At 45.3% G+C, this 17277-nt stretch overlaps 3 protein-coding genes across 7 annotated transcripts; 2 read left to right on the top strand and 1 right to left on the bottom strand.

The window, feature by feature from the left end:
* The first annotated feature begins 87 nt into the window (after positions 1–87).
* On the top strand, positions 88–5137 carry LOC107393033 (GDP-L-fucose synthase). 3 transcript variants are annotated; one of them, XM_015971171.3, is made up of 11 exons: positions 217–1067; positions 1148–1306; positions 1628–1785; positions 1882–1996; positions 2085–2213; positions 2285–2358; positions 2432–2565; positions 2665–2796; positions 2879–2958; positions 4633–4732; positions 4807–5137. In XM_015971171.3, exons 3-11 carry the CDS (start codon positions 1628–1630, stop codon positions 4860–4862), a joined length of 978 nt encoding a protein of 325 aa, XP_015826657.3. In that variant the 5' UTR covers positions 217–1067; positions 1148–1306; the 3' UTR covers positions 4863–5137. The 3 variants fall into 3 exon arrangements, with proteins under 3 accessions (XP_015826654.3, XP_015826657.3, XP_015826653.3); XM_015971168.3 differs by lacking the exons at positions 217–1067; positions 1148–1306 and adding an exon at positions 88–168; XM_015971167.3 differs by having other exon boundaries at positions 217–1306.
* LOC107392630 (protein brambleberry) lies at positions 3321–7815 on the bottom strand. The gene is given in 14 exon segments (XM_070553997.1): positions 3321–5372; positions 5374–5422; positions 5499–5539; positions 5542–5601; positions 5664–5871; positions 5915–6111; positions 6278–6464; positions 6543–6675; positions 6871–6891; positions 6894–6950; positions 6953–7061; positions 7148–7333; positions 7411–7561; positions 7661–7815. Coding segments are annotated over 14 exon segments (1611 nt in total). The 3' UTR covers positions 3321–5315.
* A 2605-nt stretch (positions 7816–10420) lies between these two features.
* pycr3 (pyrroline-5-carboxylate reductase 3) lies at positions 10421–17124 on the top strand. 3 transcript variants are annotated; one of them, XM_015971175.3, is made up of 7 exons: positions 10421–10504; positions 11298–11393; positions 11481–11545; positions 13417–13596; positions 13674–13886; positions 16232–16324; positions 16421–17124. In XM_015971175.3, the coding sequence occupies exons 2-7, from the start codon at positions 11318–11320 to the stop codon at positions 16622–16624; spliced, it is 831 nt and encodes a 276-aa protein (XP_015826661.3). In that variant the 5' UTR covers positions 10421–10504; positions 11298–11317; the 3' UTR covers positions 16625–17124. The 3 variants fall into 3 exon arrangements, with proteins under 3 accessions (XP_015826661.3, XP_015826660.3, XP_015826659.3); XM_015971174.3 differs by lacking the exon at positions 10421–10504 and adding an exon at positions 10511–10888; XM_015971173.3 differs by lacking the exon at positions 10421–10504 and adding an exon at positions 10511–10992.
* The last annotated feature ends 153 nt before the right edge of the window (positions 17125–17277 follow it).

Genomic DNA, 17277 nt, shown 5'->3' with positions numbered 1-17277 from the left:
TTCCTTTTGGTCTTAAGCCTTTAAAATTGTGATACAAATTCAGATCTGAAAATATTTAACACCGCAAATTCTAAATTTAAATTTGAAAGGACTAACCGGAAGCTAAGTTTTACACACGGTAACCTGACACCGGTAGCTCACTTCCTGTCTGTGTGCTGTTGGCTACGGGTGAGAAAGCGCTGTTTGGCATGTTTATTTAACTCGGATTAAGTTTTTTTTTTTATTCTTCTTTTGAGTTCTCGCATTGAAAGGAGAATATTACACATGTAATTAGTTAACGAGTTAAGTTTATCCTGCTTTATTCACGTAGACTTACCTAAAGGAGGGGATGGATGTGACGGTTTATGCTAGCAAACAAACAGTCCGACAGGTTTTACCGGTCAGAAGTGACTAAACCTGGATTAGTCCCCAGTTTAAGGTTTATAATTGCAAGCCAGAAGAATTCATTAGAGGAAAGCGTTAGTTGATATGAATGTCTGATTCATTTGAGTTAACAAAAGCTGTGTTAGTCGTTAATAAAACACCTGGAAGGCTGGAGAGTTTGTGTTTACACGCACCTGAGACGACGTGGCGTTTACCTGAACCTGCAGTTCCAGCAATCTGGGCCCAATCTCGGATTTTATCTTCCTTTTTTTGTTGCTTTGCCTATTTTTGTTTCTTTGTGGCTACTGAACCTGAAGGAATTGGTTTCTGTTATAAAAATGTAGTTATGGTCACTTTGATTTCTTTGCAGTGATTTCGTATTTTATAGTTTTTGTCTTTATCTGTTTGTGTTGTTTATGTAGTTCTATGTTGTGTCTTTACTTTTCTGTCTCAGGTATGATTACTAGTAATTATATTAATTGTTTAAACAATTATGGTCCTTTTCCATCAGTGGTTTCCTTCAGCTGTGTCTGGTGTTAATACCAATGAACAAACAGAAAGAAAAACACAACGTTACCAGTAAAGGAAACACACAAACATAAGTTGCGGCGATGAGTTGCTACAAAACGATCTCTCTGCAAATGATTGTGTATTTTGGGTCATTGGGTTCATCGGTAGAGGAGAGGAGACGGCGTACAGAGCAGGTCAGAAAGCTGGCTCTGAACTTTATCGACTCAACAAGGACAAAACAAAAGAGATGGTGATCCATCTCCACTATTCACAGGTGAGTGTCCTTAAGGGTGATGAAAAAGGAACCGCCTACAGGAGAAGCTATCTCACCTGCTGCATCACAGGAACTAACAGGAAACACCTGTAGAGGGTCACAAACATCACAGTCGATCACTTCAGACCCTCACACCACCTGTTCAGCCTCAGGCAGAAGGTACAGGCGTTTAAAAAGCAGGACTAACAGACTTAAAAATAGCCTTTTATCATTTGTTTGTTGTCTGAATTTGTTTGTATTAGTAAATACAATTTTTATTTATTTTACCCTTGCTGCTGCGCCATATGGAGATGCAACATGATTTAATTCTATGCTTGATGTATGAAAGGAAAGGCTTTTGTTATTATTATTATTATGTTATCTCATTGGCCTTGTGATAACTTATCCTTAAACGTTTCTGTTTGTGATCTGTCGCTCGTTGTTGTGACTTGGTGGTTCATTAGGAATTCTGTGTGTGTGTGTGTGTGTGTGTGTGTTTAGATGAACTCTCAGGGTGAACGCACGGCACCGATGAGGGTGTTGGTGACAGGAGGGTCCGGCTTGGTCGGGAGGGCTATACAGCATGTGGTCAAAGAGGAAGGGGCGACCAAAGAAGGAGAAGAGTGGATCTTTCTGTCCTCCAAAGATGCAAACCTCATGTCAGAGTCGCTGCTTGTTCATTTCAAATGTCGAGACGTTTTTATCTGTTAAACGGCTTTTAGAGAAGTGGTCTTGTTCTGGTTTTGGTTCCTCAGGAATGAGGAGGAGACGCGGGCGGTGTTTGAGAAACATCGGCCCACCCATGTCATCCACTTGGCTGCTATGGTGGGAGGACTTTTCAAGAACATGAAGTACAACCTGGATTTCTGGGTGTGTTCCTGCTCTATCTCTGCTGGTACTGGTGTTGTGTTGGAAATGGTTCTGGTTTGATGTGACCCAGTTCGTCTTTCACCCTCAGAGGAACAATTCCTGCATCAACGATAACGTGCTGCAGGCAGCACACCAAGTGGGCGCCGTCAAAGTGGTTTCCTGTCTTTCCACCTGCATCTTTCCTGATAAAACGACCTACCCCATCGATGAAACCATGGTAACGGGCCCTCCTGTTCTTTTAGCACTAATCTGCGTACATTTGCTACGTTTTCTTCATCTCGCCACCAGATCCATAACGGGCCTCCTCACGACTCCAACTTTGGCTATTCCTATGCGAAACGGATGATTGATGTTCAGAACAAGTACGATGTTCGTTTCCCAAAACGAAATTCTCTTGTTTAGCTGCACGTTTTTGACGTTGTGTTCTTCCTACAGAGCGTATTTCCAGCAGTACGGACGCTGCTACACAGCTGTGATTCCCACAAATGTGTTTGGTCCCCATGACAACTTCAGCATCGAGGACGGCCACGTGCTTCCAGGCCTGATTCATAAAGCTTACATCGCTCAGAGTAAGTGGACGGGAGGATTTCTAATCGTAAAACGGCAAATCCACCTTTTCCCCTGGTTTTACTCTAAATGTAAAAATAATTTCTTCTGTTCTTCTTCAGAGGAGGGGAAGCCTTTGGTGGTCTGGGGCTCCGGTTCTCCCAGAAGGCAGTTCATCTACTCTTTGGATTTGGCCCGTCTTTTCCTCTGGGTGCTGAGGGAATACCCAGAGGTGGAGCCAATCATCCTCTCTGGTGAGCTCTGATTGGATGCAATACTGAGAATTCAGCATGTCAAACTGAAGTTTGATGATGATGATGGGTATTTTTGTTCCAGTTGGTGAGGAAGATGAGGTTTCTATAAAAGAAGCAGCAGATGCAGTCGTTGAATCTTTGGGATTCAAAGGAGAAGTCTTGGTATCCTATGAAAATGGAAGCTTAGTGCTTCTGTCAGTTGAAATTCTAAAAACGTTTACTTCCTATGATGCCGTTTCACATTTTCTGCACGAGCGAGGGAAAGGTGGAGCGCGAGATCGATAGGCAGATTGGTGCTGCGTCTGCAGTGATGAGGGCGTTGTACCGGTCTGTCGTGGTGAAGAGAGCGCTGAGCTGGAAGGTGAAGCTCTCCATTTACCGGCCGACCTACGTTCCTACCCTCACCTGTGGTCACGAGATTGTGGATACAAGCGGCCGAAATAAGTTTTCTCCACAGGGCGGCTGGACTCTCCATTAGAGATGGGGTGAGAAACTCGGTCATCAGGGAGGGGCTCAAGAGTAGACCCGCTGCACCTCCACGTCATGAGACAGTTGAGGTGAATTCAAGTTTATTTATATAGCGCCAAATCACAACAAGAGTCGTCTCAATGCTCTTCACATAATAAACATTCCAGTACAGGTCAGTTCATTAAGCCAGTCAGAAAAAAGTTTCCTATATAAGGAACCCAGCAGGTTGCATCGAGTCACTGACTAGTAGGCCACCACAGCTCAGCAGAACATCATTGTAGCTTCTTCTGGGGAGAGAAAATAAAGTTAACAGCTGAAATAGCAGGAAATTATACAGTTAAAGAGCAAATTGTAGAAGAAAGTAGTCGAGTGTGGAAAGTGGTCAGTGTATTCTCTAGCAGTCTAAGCCTATAGCAGCATAACTACAGAGATAACTCAGGATAACCTAGCCTTTTTAGAGTGAGGCATGTTGGAGGCAGGGCAAGGGAGAGCCGTCTTTACCGACTGTACACTCCACCTCCCTCTACTCCCCCACTTGTCCAGATTTAGGCTAACATCAGATTTTAACCATAGGCCCTATCAAATAAAAATGTTTTAAACCTAGTCTTAAAAGTAGACAAGGTGTCTGCCTCACAGACTAAAGCTGGGAGCTGGTTCCACAAGAGAGGAGCCTGATAGCTAAAAGATCTGCCTCCCATCCTATTTTTAGACATTCTGGGAACCACCAGTAGACCTGCAGTCTGAGAGCGAAGTGCTCGGTTAGGAACATATGGAACAATCAGATTACTGATGTATGATGGAGTTTGATTATTAAGAGCTTTATATGTGAGAAGAAGGATCTTAAAATCTATTCTGAATTTAACAGGTAGCCAATGTAGGGAAGCTAAGACAGGAGAGATGATCTCTCTTTTTACTTCTCATCAGAACTCTAGCTGCAGCATTTTGGACGAGCTGAAGACCTTTAACCAGATGACTAGGGCATCTGGTCAGGGTGCCTCCTGAACGCCTCCCTGGTGAGGTTTTCTGGGCACGTCCAACTGGGAGAAGACCTAAAGGAAGACCCAGGACACGCTGGAGAGACTGTTTCTCGGCATGCCAGGGAACGCCTTGGGATTCTCCCGGAGGCGCTGGCCCAAGTAGCTGGTGAGGGAAGTCTGGGCCTCCTTGCTTAGGCTGCTGCCCCTGCGACCTGAACTTGGATAAGCAGAAGAGAATTGATGGAAGGATTTCCTGCATGTCTTGTTTAACACTCAGGTCTCCATCTTAATCGTGAACACCGATGACATAACTATCGTGCAGCTTTGAGAGTCTCCAGCTCATTTGCTCCTTGTTTGGTGTCCGCTGGTTTTCTTGACTTTCGCTGTTCAGTATGACACCAGTAAAGCAGACGGCCAGTTTAGGAAGACGGCCAGCAACGCCAAGCTGCACCGCTACCTCCCACACTTCAAGTTCACTCCGTTCAACCAAGGTGGGACGACCTCCTCCTGCACATCAGTGATGGATGTTTCAATCTCTACTCATTTATCTGCTTCTCATTCGCAGCGTTAAAGGAAACGTGCGACTGGTTTGTCTCCAACTACGACGCGGCCCGGAAGTGAAGCCGCTCCGGTGCAAGCTGAGCAGGACTGAGCCGTAGTGGCCCGGGTAGTCGCTGTTGCAGGACCTTCTCTTAGTTCTGCTGTCCCTGAAGTAGAGATGCTTCGATACTTTGGTCACTTTGCTAAATTGTTTGAGCTGCAAGTTTTTTTTTCCCAGTCCAGTTGTCGGTAAAACTTAAATTACTGAATGGTCACTGTCCAGGTGTTTAACTGATGGAGCATTAATGTTTCTGCTTCGGGTTTATTTTGTATTTGTAATAAATGTTTCATTTTGACCAGTTTCATTCATATATTCCTGGAATTAAATTCGAGCCACAAACCCATGTTTTATTGTTAAAAAAAAACAATTAAAAAATTAAACAAAAATAACACTTAAAATTCTAAAATGGAACTGGTTTAGATAACGGGTTCATGCACGCCTTTCAGCTGAGGAAGAGGAGGAAGTTTGGGGTTTTAGGAGTGGACTCTGCGGAACTCCTGACCCGGAACCGCTCTCTTCCTACAGGCTTTTTCCCGTTTTTGTGATTCCGTTACACAGCTGTCAGCCCGACAGGGAGCAGCTGCAGAAAGCATGGAACAAAACATTACGTCTGAGTAAATTTATCGTATTTAAAGCACGAAATTCTGAACATAAACCTGTTACTCATCAGTGATGGGGCGGGGCTTGTGCTCCTCTGGGTTTGTTCAGGACATCAGAAACTCTTCCCAGGTTTTTCAGCGGGACGTCATCAATCATAGCCTGTTAAACCATTCGTGCACTATTGATAACTTGATTAAGCAGCACAAACCTGATCGAGTCACCTGTGAGAAGACAGCCAGAGGTCTCAGCCTGGGGGTGGAGTCATCCAGGGATCCAAATATGGGTACAAACTTGGATTCTGACAGTCTCTGCCACAAAAATGAAAACGTAGAGGTACGTCTAGAAAAGGAGATGAAGTATGAGAGACTTGAACCTGATAAAAAACCGTCATGACTCGAGTCTTGCTCGGTGGCGCCATTCTTCACGTCGCTGTAAGCAAACGCAGTTAAACCCGTTTCTGTTGATGTCTCACTTATCAAACATGGTTTTCCTAACTGGGAATCGCATCTGCAGATTCACCTCTGAAGTGTGGAGGATTGTGGATACAAGTGTCCTGATGATGGTACCGTCTCCTTGTGTGGCTCTATGATGTATGATGATGATGATGATGATGATGATGCAATGAAGTGGCGCCGCGGTCATGGGCTTTCCTCGGTTCTGGACGCTTGTCTACAACCGACTTACAAACCCGTGGCCTGCAGACAAACGCGGCCCTGATGAAGAAGAAATCACAGAAATGTTGTTTGCTGAGCTGCTTTGTTAGCCAGAGATGTGGTGAAATAAATATCTAAAAGTCCAGTCAGGAGTTTCTATTTTTATTTATTTATTTATTTGCCATCTTCCCACCTGTCCAGCTCAAGTAGCCCTGGATCGTGTGAAGTCTCTCCTCAACCTTTGCCTGCATGTTGTCCAGGTAGTGCAGCAGGACTCCCGGTGTGCTGTTCATGTGCTCCAGTTCGTTCATCGGCTCAGCATAGTGCCGGGAGGTCTGGTCCTGGTGCTGCAGGACCTCCGACATGCATCTCGTCTGCTCAGCCGCCAGAGCAAACCGACGCAAGAATTTAGCTGACGTCAACCAGAAAACACTTAAAAATCAGCACAAGGCAGGTAAAATACCAAGTTGTTGGTAAATGTCCCGAGCGTGGAGTCGAACGTCTGCGAGGTCGTTGGCGATCGCCTCGTGGCCGTCCTGCACCTCAGAGCTTTGCTCCTGCAGATGTTCACTCACATTCTCTATTCAAGAAAAATGGCGGATTAAAAGTTTTACTTTAAAAATGCAAACAAGTCCATAGAAGTCAGGAGTGTTGTCCTCACAGCAGAGTGCACATCTGTCAGAACAGTGAAAACAATGAGGAGGAATCACCTCTTAACTCTGTTAGGAGTTGCTGTTGGTTCTGAAGTCCAGCAGACTCACATGGAAGCTCTCACCCATTCGCTTAGTGATGCCTGAATGAGTTGAGCAACCAGATGCTGTCCAGAAGCGATGAGGGCATTTTCCTCAGTGAGGGCTCCATCTGCTCCTGGCCCTTGTGCAGCTTCCCCTGCTGGGCCTGCAGGGCGCCATGGCCCTCCACCAGCTTGTCTAGAGAGGCTGCAGTCTGGTCCTTCAGCTGTCCCCCCTATTTAAGACACATCCAGGGAGGGTCAGGCCCCTATCTGCAGCCACGCAGCATGGAGGAGGTCCTTCAGGAGAACTCATCTCTACCTTCAGGCCTTTCATTGCCTCCAGCTGGCTGGTCGCCGTGGAGATGAGGGTGTTGACCGTGAGCTCTGCTCGGCGCAGAAAGAGCTGCTGACGGGTCACGTAGCACACCGAGCGAGCTCGCTTACTCACTATGAGTTAGGCGTTCCATGTGTCTGGATTCATGTCAGACGTGCACTCCGCGATGCTCTGAGAATCAGACGGTATAAAACTTCATAAACACTTCTTTGTGTGAGAAAACACATTTAAACAGAGTAAAACTTTACCATTTCCTCTGTACACGGGAACGTCCGGCGCCCCTCGATCTCTGCCTGGCAGTTGAACAACTCCACACTGAGCTTTCTCCTCCGAGAGGCTTCCACAGCTGGGAAACCTGAAGAGAAGCGAAACTCAAGAGTGAGAAAAGAAAGCCTGATACTTCAAACAACTCAACTTGACTTAAAAGAATAAAAAGTCAAAGGATTAGCAACGAAAACAACGAAGACCCCATTCGCCTTGTAAAGACCGCTGTCCAACGGGCTGAGCTGACGTGCTGGAGCAACAGGAGGAGGTGCTGCTGCAGGAGGAGGTTGTGGGTTCCTCAGCCACTCAAACAACCCACTGGCTGGAGGACAGGCCAGCATCCAGACAGTGAGCAGAAGGTGTGGGAGCTGGATCGGGTGGCGGCCCATGATGACTGGATCAGAACTAAAATTTCTCATCAGAAAAAACAGTTTGCAGTTCTTTTGTCAATTATTACTCATTACACCAATTAGCAAAGGTTTGTTCTCTACCTCCGTCGGCTTCCCTCTCTGCCTTCGTCAGAACGTCCACAGGTGTTATTTTGGTTTCTGATTGTGTGGTCACCTGAAGCTGAAACCATCCACAAACAAATGAAGGTAGGGAACAAACTTTTGCTACTCGGTGTAGAATGACCATAACAAAGGTTACTAAAGAGCATGGACGTAATTTTTTTGGGGGGACAGGGGGGACATGTCCCCCCCCCCCCCACTTTTTCCAAAGTCAAGTTTTGACCCCTGCACTTTTTACCATCCAAAAACAACATTACGCTATATTAAATTGACACTGGTTGAGCTCTAGGACCAAGCGGAAAACAACCGTTTGTGTTGAAGCCTGTTTCCCATTGGAACATACTGTAAAGATACCCCCCCCCCCGTGCCCCCCTCACTTCTAAAGTGAAAATTACGTCCATGTCAAAGAGGTTTACGATGCCAAATTTAGCAGATCATGGTAAAAATGACCAGAATGCAAACCTCCAACCTTCTGGTTACAGGATGGACACGAACTCTTCGACCACCGTAGAAGAACTCAAGTCAGGCTCTTCTCAGGGGCGATGGTGTAGAAACCGACTGCAACCATAGTGGGAGAGTGCAGTAGACAAGGGGAACGGAAGTGCGGGTGTTAAGGTAGGAGATGATCTCTAAAGAGCTGGATCTTCAAGAGTTTTATGTTAAACGGGGTTTTGGTAGCTCGGTAGGTCAGTCCACCATCGTGAAATAACACCGGAAGGGTCTGGATCTTCTTGAGCTTGGAGATGGTACTGCTGGCCAACAATCCTTAGATGGCCGGGGTGACGCGTCATGACATCAGCGTCTGCAAGAGGATTCAAGCAGATGGGAGGATGCTGGTGAAGACTCTCAGTCATTCAGGTCATCGTAATCAAAAGGGTTCACATGAAGGCAACTGGACTTCTTTGGTGTCTAGAAGACAGTTTAGCTTCTCATCTAAGGAGCTTAGTCAATCCCCACTGCAATATGGGAGAGTGAAGCTTATAACCTGTAACTGTTTAATGTTGCTTAACGAGCTGAAACTACCTACCCGGGGAGTCTTTGATGTCGTTAGGCTCTATTGTGTTGGATTGGTTGTTTTGATTAGATGCATGAAGGTGTGACTGTGCTGCAGGTGAAACCTGAGGCCTCCTCCTCCATTTCCCATAGACATAGATGGCTTCCTTTACTCCTCCCTCAAACCATCTACCTTCTCTGTCCAGAATGTGTCCCTTGTCCTTCAGGTGTAAGAGGACTATAGGAGCAGAGTCTTGACCCCAACAGGCTCTCCTTTGGCCCATCGCCAGAGTGGTTTCAGAGGAAAAACAGCAGGAGTCTCTAGACCCAGAAAGCGTGTTAACAAGCTACATCCTGCAGTGGTACCAAACCGATGACAGGATGCGTGAGTACATTGCACTAAACCATCCCTCTCAAAATATTGGATATTTCTCTGCGTCACAGAGGAAATCTGGAGACATAAACCGAAGCTTAACCAAGGAACATTTCTTTAGACGTGTTTCTGCTGTGACTGAGGCCCTGTGATGCTGGAAGGCTGAAGATTATCCCGGAGTGGAGCATGCTAAATGGTTTCCTTGGTAAGTGTTGCTGGTTTTATTAATATTTATTTTTAAATATTTTTATTAATGTTCAAATAGCAAAATAAATAAGTTCACATTCAGAAAATTGACACAGAATTTCTGATTCAGCAGGGGCAACAACAGCCTGAATGACACCAAAGCGCTTTACAGTACAGTAACAGGCTGTTACTGTACTGTAAAGCACTTTGGTGTCATTATCATTAAGCTCTTGGCAGATACAAACAAATCCTTGTTTCTGATGTTTAATTTGTGTTTAACACGCATTTCCCATAATACTAAAAGACTTTTGTACATTTTTCATTTCTAATTTTGAATTGAACAAAGTGGTCTCTCATAACTGACTCTAGTCACAGTTTGAACTAAAATGTTTAAGCATACAAACGAGGGTTGGATGAACTCAAAAGAGCACAATAAATCTATTGTAGAACATTATGAATTATAAAAATGAGTAAAACCAGCACGGAGGCTTGTCCCGGACATGTCTGCTCTGCTCAACAATAGAAAGGCTCAGAAACATCGATCTTCAAGCGCTGAATACAGAAAATAAGCACATTTCAAAGGGATGAAATCATGGAAACTGTTGCTTTACGTGATCAGAAACTTTTACGATTTTAATCATCTAAACAGAAAATTAAAGAATGTCTTCACATCTTCTGTTAAACAGATAAATTAATTCCAACGCGACATATGCGCTCATTTAAATGTAATTATGTACCTGGTATGTTTTCAGAGCGGACGGAGATGTTTGCTCCGGGATAATGGTAGTGATCAGTAAAGCGCTCTTCAAGTGTGCTCGATTTATTTTCCAGTTTAAACAAAGAAATGCGATGCAAAGGCGCGTCTTACCAACTTTCCGTGAGTAACGATGTTGAGGCGCATTAGCAGCAGCGCTGAGACTAAAAACAAACACACCCGCACTCCTAGAGCTCAGCGGATTGGTCAGTGTGGATGCTCCGGGGCGGGGCGTAACTAACAGGTTTATGCTAACGTTCCAGGTAAAGTTTTACACAACCGAGCCCCCAACTACCGAGAATAAAAATCGTTCATCCAGCGTTTGAAGTTATTTTTCATCGTGTGAATTCGACTCCGCGACGTGCTGGTGTGTCTGTACACGTGGCGGCATCGCTACTGTTTGCGTCTTTCAAAAATAAACACTTTAGTATTTTACCAGCGCGCCTACGTGTGTTTTGCTATGTTAGCAACCAGCTATGCTAGCTGCTCATTAGCTGGCAGAGTTCAAGTTCTACTAGTAGATCAGCGGACCTGGACATGAAGACATGTTTGGACGGGACGTAAGGAGTCAGACACCGTGGCTCACAGGAGGACGACAGCTGCCGACCAGCTCCGTTTCACTGGAAACATCCTCCAGCCGAAACAGGGTTAGCGGAGCACCCAGGAGCAAGACTCCCTCTGGTGGAACGAACAGGGCTCACCCCTGACACGAGCAGATTAGCTGGCTGTCCTCCCTGCTGGGACAGTACAGGTCCGAACCTGGACTGGTTACTGTGTAGACATAAGATCACATCACCATTTGTTGTTACATGCATGCACATGGTTGCTGTAAGCACGCAAAAAGTGCATGTTTGGTGCATTTTTAACGGGGTGTTTTGCAAGAAGACTTTGCAGCAGCCCTAAATGCGTCATGAATAATCATCCTTCACATTTTTGCATCATGACTTTCCATATGAGCCTGGACGATTGTTTCTCCTCTCTGATCGTACTATTGTAGTAAAATCTGATGTTCTTTTGTTGTATTGATGTTTAGTCTGATCTCTGCTTTCGTCTCAGAGTAAAACAGACCTGGAGAGATGGACTCGCAGCTGAAGATCGGGTTCATCGGAGCAGGAAACATGGCTTTTGGCATCGCAAAGGGACTCCTGCCTGGTTAGTCCAGGGGTTGCATGTTAAAACTGGAGCAGGATCTGAGTGAAGGAGTCTGAAACTGAGTGGATTTTCCTTTTTGGGTTTTAGGAAAAGTTCCTCCAGCAAACGTCAAAGTGAGTGCCCCATCTTCGAGGAACCTAGAACGCTTCCAGGTACTTCAAAGTATTTATCTGTTACAGTTAATTACCACGAATCTTAAAGGTAAAGAGAAGGGTGTTTCCACTCGTGTTTTCTTTCCTTCTTGAGGAGCACATTAGTGTTATCAAAAAAAATCGATACCCAGATATAAATCGATACTAAAAGTGGAATCTAAATTAGATATTCCATCCCTGTGGTATCGATATTATGGACTATTATACACAGCCTTCTTCAAGTACACAACACGCACGACCGCCAGATGCCGTAAAGCAGCCTCCGCCTCCCAGACAAACAGAAGAAGACGCCGCATGGCTACATTGCAATTTCCCACGCGAGTTGTCTCCGATCCAAGTTTTGTCTGCCAAATAAATAAACAAAAACATAAACAGCGAATTTGGGAGGCGCTTCACAGCCCAACTTAATTAGCATACCAAGTCCGACACGTAGTTGTATATTCACGCTTATGTGCTTAAAGGAAACTCCCGTTTATTGCAACCCGGACTTAATTTCTAGCATGCAGTACGTTTGTTTACTCACGCTGACAACTTTGGTGCTACTTGGATTCCCCGGGGTATTTAGATCCATCGGCGAATCGCCGTCAGTGTATATCCATATAACGGGTGTGGACGGGGCACCCATGGTGCAGCCTCGAAATCAGACATTATCTGCACCAAAACATCTCAATGTCGAAAGGTTTTGTTAGGAATCATTAACGTGATTCCCCTGTTCGTTTGGAGCGGGTCTGGGATTTCTAGGCGTGAACAGACTAGCCGCGGCTAATCTAACCGGCGCTTTTAATGACGTCACTGCCGTGCGCCAATCTGTTTTTATTAAGATTACCGGTAGATGTACCTTTGTCCTACTGTGGAGAAATTTGTTTTCTTCCTTTATTGACCAACAGAGTTGTTCAAAAGTACAGAACACAACATATGGCATTACATCTTATGACAAAAATGCACCTTAAACAGAGTTTAAGCAGCAAAACATCACTCTGCAAATAGTGTGTATATAGTGAGACAATTCATGATTTAAAGTGTTAACTTTCACCAGTTTTTGTATACACGTTCTAAAAAATGCTGATACTTGAAAGGTTTAAGCACTTTACACACTTAATTCAAGCAAGTCAACCCCTACCAGAGTCTAACTCCACTCCCACTTCATGTTTGAAAAATGCAACAAATGCTGTTGCCTGGCAGACCGAGAGGGCGGAGCTGCTAACAAATACACACACACACACACACACACAGGCATTGTGACATCATAATCTACCAGTTTACATCATAGCATACCTCTTAGCCGATAGCGGTGGTAGATTTAAATTAGAATACAATGCAGAGTTTTTACCTGACAACGGCACAACACTGCCAGTTTTAGGCAGAATATTTAAATTTTAACTAAGATGCACTGAAGTGTCTGCAGCACGATTAGACACTCGTTTCTTTAGTTTATCAGCAAAAAAAAAAGGTTATTTGGGGTGACTTACTCTTTAACATTTAATTTTTGCAATTGGAATGTTATTTTTTGAATAAACTTGTTCAATAAATTGGTGTTTTGAAATAGTATCGAAATCGAGTATCGAGCCCCCCCCCCCCCCCCCGTATCGAATCGAGTTTGAAATTTTAGTATCGTGACAACCCTAGAGCACATAAAGCATTTTTATGGTTAAATTGAAACTACTGTGCAGAATCGAATCATTTTATTTAGTTATAATATTTTATTTTTCATCAGACGATGTTTGAAGAAACCTGGTCAAATGTTTGCAAACATTTCAGACGCTGGTGCAAAGTGGAGTTGCAACAAACCGGCATGAAAACAACCAGAGGGGACATCTGTGACCAGATGATGATTTAGTTCACAGTCGAGTGAACCTTCTTCTTGATTTCAGGAGCTTGGCGTTGCCGTGACTCACTCCAACGTAGAAGTGGTCTCTGGGTCTGACGTGGTCTTTGTTGCAGTCAAACCCCACCTGGTTCCACTCGTGCTTGCCGAAACCTCTCAGCACATCACAGACAGACACGTGATCGTGTCGGTAGCGGCTGGGGTGACGCTGGCCACGCTCGAGGGTGTGAGTTGCACACACTGTGCTGAAATACTTTGATTCAAAGGTCAAATAATGATTTTTTTTTCTGTTCTGATTTCCAGCTGCTACCAGAGAACACGACCGTCATCCGGCTGATGCCGAACCTTCCGTGCGTCGTTCAGGAGGGAGCTCTCCTGTTTGCTCGGGGAACCCACGCCAAGCCAGAGGATGGCGCTCTGCTTCGATCCTTGCTGCATCGTTGTGGTTTGGTGGAGGAGGGACCTGAGGCCTGGGTTGACATCCACACTGGGCTAAGCGGGAGTGGAGTCGCATTTGTGAGTCTGACACCTTCGATTATTAGCAGAAAACGAACCGTCGCGACGAACGTGCCTTCTCAGTGGTCTAGTGGTAGAGAGTCCGCCCTGAGACACTGACTACGTTTACATGCAGCCAATATCCGGGTTATGATCGGGTTAAGGTCGGGATTCGGGTTTCTGAGTTGATCAGAATAACCCGTTTACAAGCATAAATAGAAAGAGTTACCCCTAACTTGCATAACCCGATTTAAATGCAGATGTTGGGGTAGCGTCAGGACGTATGGACTACGTCCAGAATATGCGTCATTTCCGGTTCTTGTTGTTCCGGTATCCGTGAAAACAACAACATGTTTCCCAGTTCGGAAGAGATAGCGACCGCGTTTGTTTGTGCTTTAGTTTCCTCGTCACTCAAAGTGTGGTGCTGTGCCGCGACTCGCCATTTTGCCCCCAACTTGTTGTTTACTTCCGGTGTTCTGGCGCGTACAAGACGTCTCGCTACTCAAAAGACCAAGATTCCTTGTGAACAGAGCATGCGCAGAACACACGCTTTGATGGGGATATCCCGGTATGCGTTTACACGACCAAACATTCGGGTTAGAAAAGGGTTACCCCAGGTGTAGTAAGCGGGTTTTTAAAAACCCGGTTATGAGCATATCCGGGTTTTTGGCGGTGTTTACATGGACCTGCGGATCCGGGTTATTGTGAATATTCGGGTTTTAAAAGGGTCATTGGCTGCATATAAACGCACTGACTGAGATCGGGGTTCAAATACCGGTCGGGTCACACCAAAGACTTTAAAAACGGGACCGATGCCTCCCTGCTTGTAACTCAGCTTTAAGAGGTTGGATTGGAGGGCTAAACCACCAAATACTCCCCGAGCACGGCTACAGCTGCAGCTCGCCGCTCCCCACGGGGAGCTGAATGTCACCAGTGTGTGATGATGACTTTAACTTTAACTCTTTTAGACGTACATTAGCATGTTTTCTATGTGAAGAATGCGCCGGGCATTATGGTTAAAGGTGGCGTAGGAGATGTTTATCTGCAGCATTTTTTGCCAACTTGCTTGAAATGCTCTTCAGATACTGATGGCAACCAATAAATTAAATGTTCTGTTAAACAAAAGAATAATCGAGTCGCCTCTGAAACGGACAATCCTGGAAGAACCTCATCCAGTCGATGAGAACGTCCTGTTCTTTGCGGCCCTTTTCACAAGACACACCGTGCCGGCCAATCAGCGGAATATCACCTCAACAAACGCGCCGGCGTGGCCATGCACGGATTTTGTGGCATTAGTTCTGCCTTGCTTGGCAGTAATATTGCGGTAATTGTCTGTCTTATAAATGGGGATTGCACCTTGGCGTGACAGAGAGAGGTGTCATGATCACGTGGGGAGTTACTGCCGGGCTCAGGCCGGCAACTATACAGAAAATGAAAGTGAAAACGGGTCGTACGTTTCGCTTTTGTCAGCAGAATCAGCTGAGATGATCATCTGGATCTATGCAGAGCTCCAGGAGCTTCTCTCCTTTAGAGCTGGAGCTCAGATCACCAGAGACTGCCCAGGGGCTGCAGAGGACAGACACCTTTAGGAGCGGCTTGTTAAAAAAAATTAACGATCGCAGTAAAAATTCAGTTATGTCCAAGATAAACGAATGTCAATGGCGGCGCAGAGACTGCCCCACACCCCCTTTTGTCATCACGGTTGCACCACAGTACCGCCACGGTCTGAGCGCTTATAAACCACCCGGTGCCACTTCAGCGTTGCATTGTTTCGTAAAGACGGCTTGGATTCGTCCATCACACTGCTCCTCCCTCTGCACACACCCCTCTGGGTGTTCTCAGCTTGGAGCAGCTGAACAGGAAGTGAAGCCAGAGCGGTGCTAGCTATATTAGCTAGCATACTAAACTGTTATAATGTTATGTTGGTGCAATGCATTAGAAGTTATGTCAGAAAAGGAGCTAAAAACGGGTCAAAAAGGTAAGAAAACGTTACGTTTTTATCGTTGTTTGACTAAGTCTGTTGCGTCCGGCATTCTCCTGTTTTCTAGAGCCATGACGTAGGGAGAGGAGCCTGAAGGACCTTTTAAATAGTGTTTTTTGTAAATGTAGCTTACTAGAACGGCTCTTTCTAGGATCATCTACTCCACCTTTAACCCATATTCCAGCTTCCTTACACAGAAATTCAAAGTTAGTGGCTGCAAACTCCATTTTTGCTTTCATCTTACTGTGTTTAGATAAACGATTGATTGGTAATTCTCCTTTGAACGGGCTGATGCATAAATGAAATGATTCTGTTTGTGTGAAGTCGTCCTGCTGCTGCAGAACATTTGGGCGTGTTAATCTCTCACTCTTACGGTTCTCTGCAGGTTTACCTTTTTGCCGAGGCTCTGGCAGAAGGGGCTGTTAAGATGGGCATGCCAAGCGCGCTAGCTCAAAGCATCGCATCCCAAACGGTCCTGGTCAGTCGCGCAACTCTGCTTTTCAAAACTCCTCCTTGAAAATCTCACAATTCGTCACGGGACCACCACCTGTCCCACTGCTACGATGTGTTTCAGGGGGCTGGGACGTTGTTACGGGATTCTGGGAAGCATCCAGCTCAGCTCCGCTCCGAGGTCTGCACCCCAGGTGGAACAACCATCCACGGGCTTCACGCGCTGGAGCGGGGAGGCGTAAGAGCGTCCATCATGAGCGCCGTGGAGGCGGCCACGACGAGAGCCCAAGAGCTCGGACAAAAACCAGCAGCAGGAAGCAGGAAGTGACGACTGCAGCGGCACGGCGTTGACGAAACACTCATTATTAACTAGAGTTTCTATAAAAGGAACCAGTTTCTGTCTGAACTAAAGGACATGAACACGGTTATTTTTCACAGATCACTAATCTTTGGTTTAAGAGCTGTGATTACGGTATTTAGTTCACTCTGAAACACAAGAATCTTTTGAATGAAAGTCGCGAGTTTACAGCTACAGTACCTGGGCAGTGGCTGTGAATCTCCACAAACAGGATTTCTGCCACACTTCCATGTCCACCTGAATGATGTTATATTTAAAATTTGGTTTCTTTTTGCAAGTTTCATTGAAAATGTTTTTCATTGACTCGTTTTGTGCACTCATTTAAAACGACTGTTTTAGATATAAACTGTGTTTTGCTGCAGTATCACGATGCATTATCTGGGGTTGAAATCCTTGAAATGCACGACTTAATGTATTTTCAAGGTTTAAGAAGCGCTTGAAAATGGATTAAATTAGTTACAGCACAGAAACGTTTACTGTGTGTGTGTAAAATTGTCATTTTGATTGTGTCTACTGTACATGTAGGTGGCTTTCAGCGGCGTAGCGGCTGGATAAAGCTGGAAACTCTGCTTCCTGCAACACTCCTGAAATAAAGATGTTTGGGTTGCTGCTTCAAGGAAATT

This window comes from Nothobranchius furzeri, chromosome 8 (assembly GCF_043380555.1).
Source record: "Nothobranchius furzeri strain GRZ-AD chromosome 8, NfurGRZ-RIMD1, whole genome shotgun sequence".
NCBI classification, from domain to species: domain Eukaryota; kingdom Metazoa; phylum Chordata; class Actinopteri; order Cyprinodontiformes; family Nothobranchiidae; genus Nothobranchius; species Nothobranchius furzeri.
This window is presented reverse-complemented; position numbering and strand designations above follow the sequence as displayed.

Excerpts from the sequence above, each read along its gene's own strand:
- pycr3 (XM_015971175.3), top strand. The coding sequence starts at position 11,318 with ATGGACTCGCAGCTGAAGATCGGGTTCATCGGAGCAGGAAACATGGCT. Across the intron at positions 11,394-11,480 it reads CGCAAAGGGACTCCTGCCTG|GAAAAGTTCCTCCAGCAAAC; the intron begins GTTAGTCCAGGG and ends TTTGGGTTTTAG. Across the intron at positions 13,597-13,673 it reads CGCTGGCCACGCTCGAGGGT|CTGCTACCAGAGAACACGAC; the intron begins GTGAGTTGCACA and ends TCTGATTTCCAG.
- LOC107393033 (XM_015971168.3), top strand. The coding sequence starts at position 1,628 with ATGAACTCTCAGGGTGAACGCACGGCACCGATGAGGGTGTTGGTGACA. Across the intron at positions 2,214-2,284 it reads ACCCCATCGATGAAACCATG|ATCCATAACGGGCCTCCTCA; the intron begins GTAACGGGCCCT and ends TCTCGCCACCAG. Across the intron at positions 2,359-2,431 it reads ATGATTGATGTTCAGAACAA|AGCGTATTTCCAGCAGTACG; the intron begins GTACGATGTTCG and ends TTCTTCCTACAG.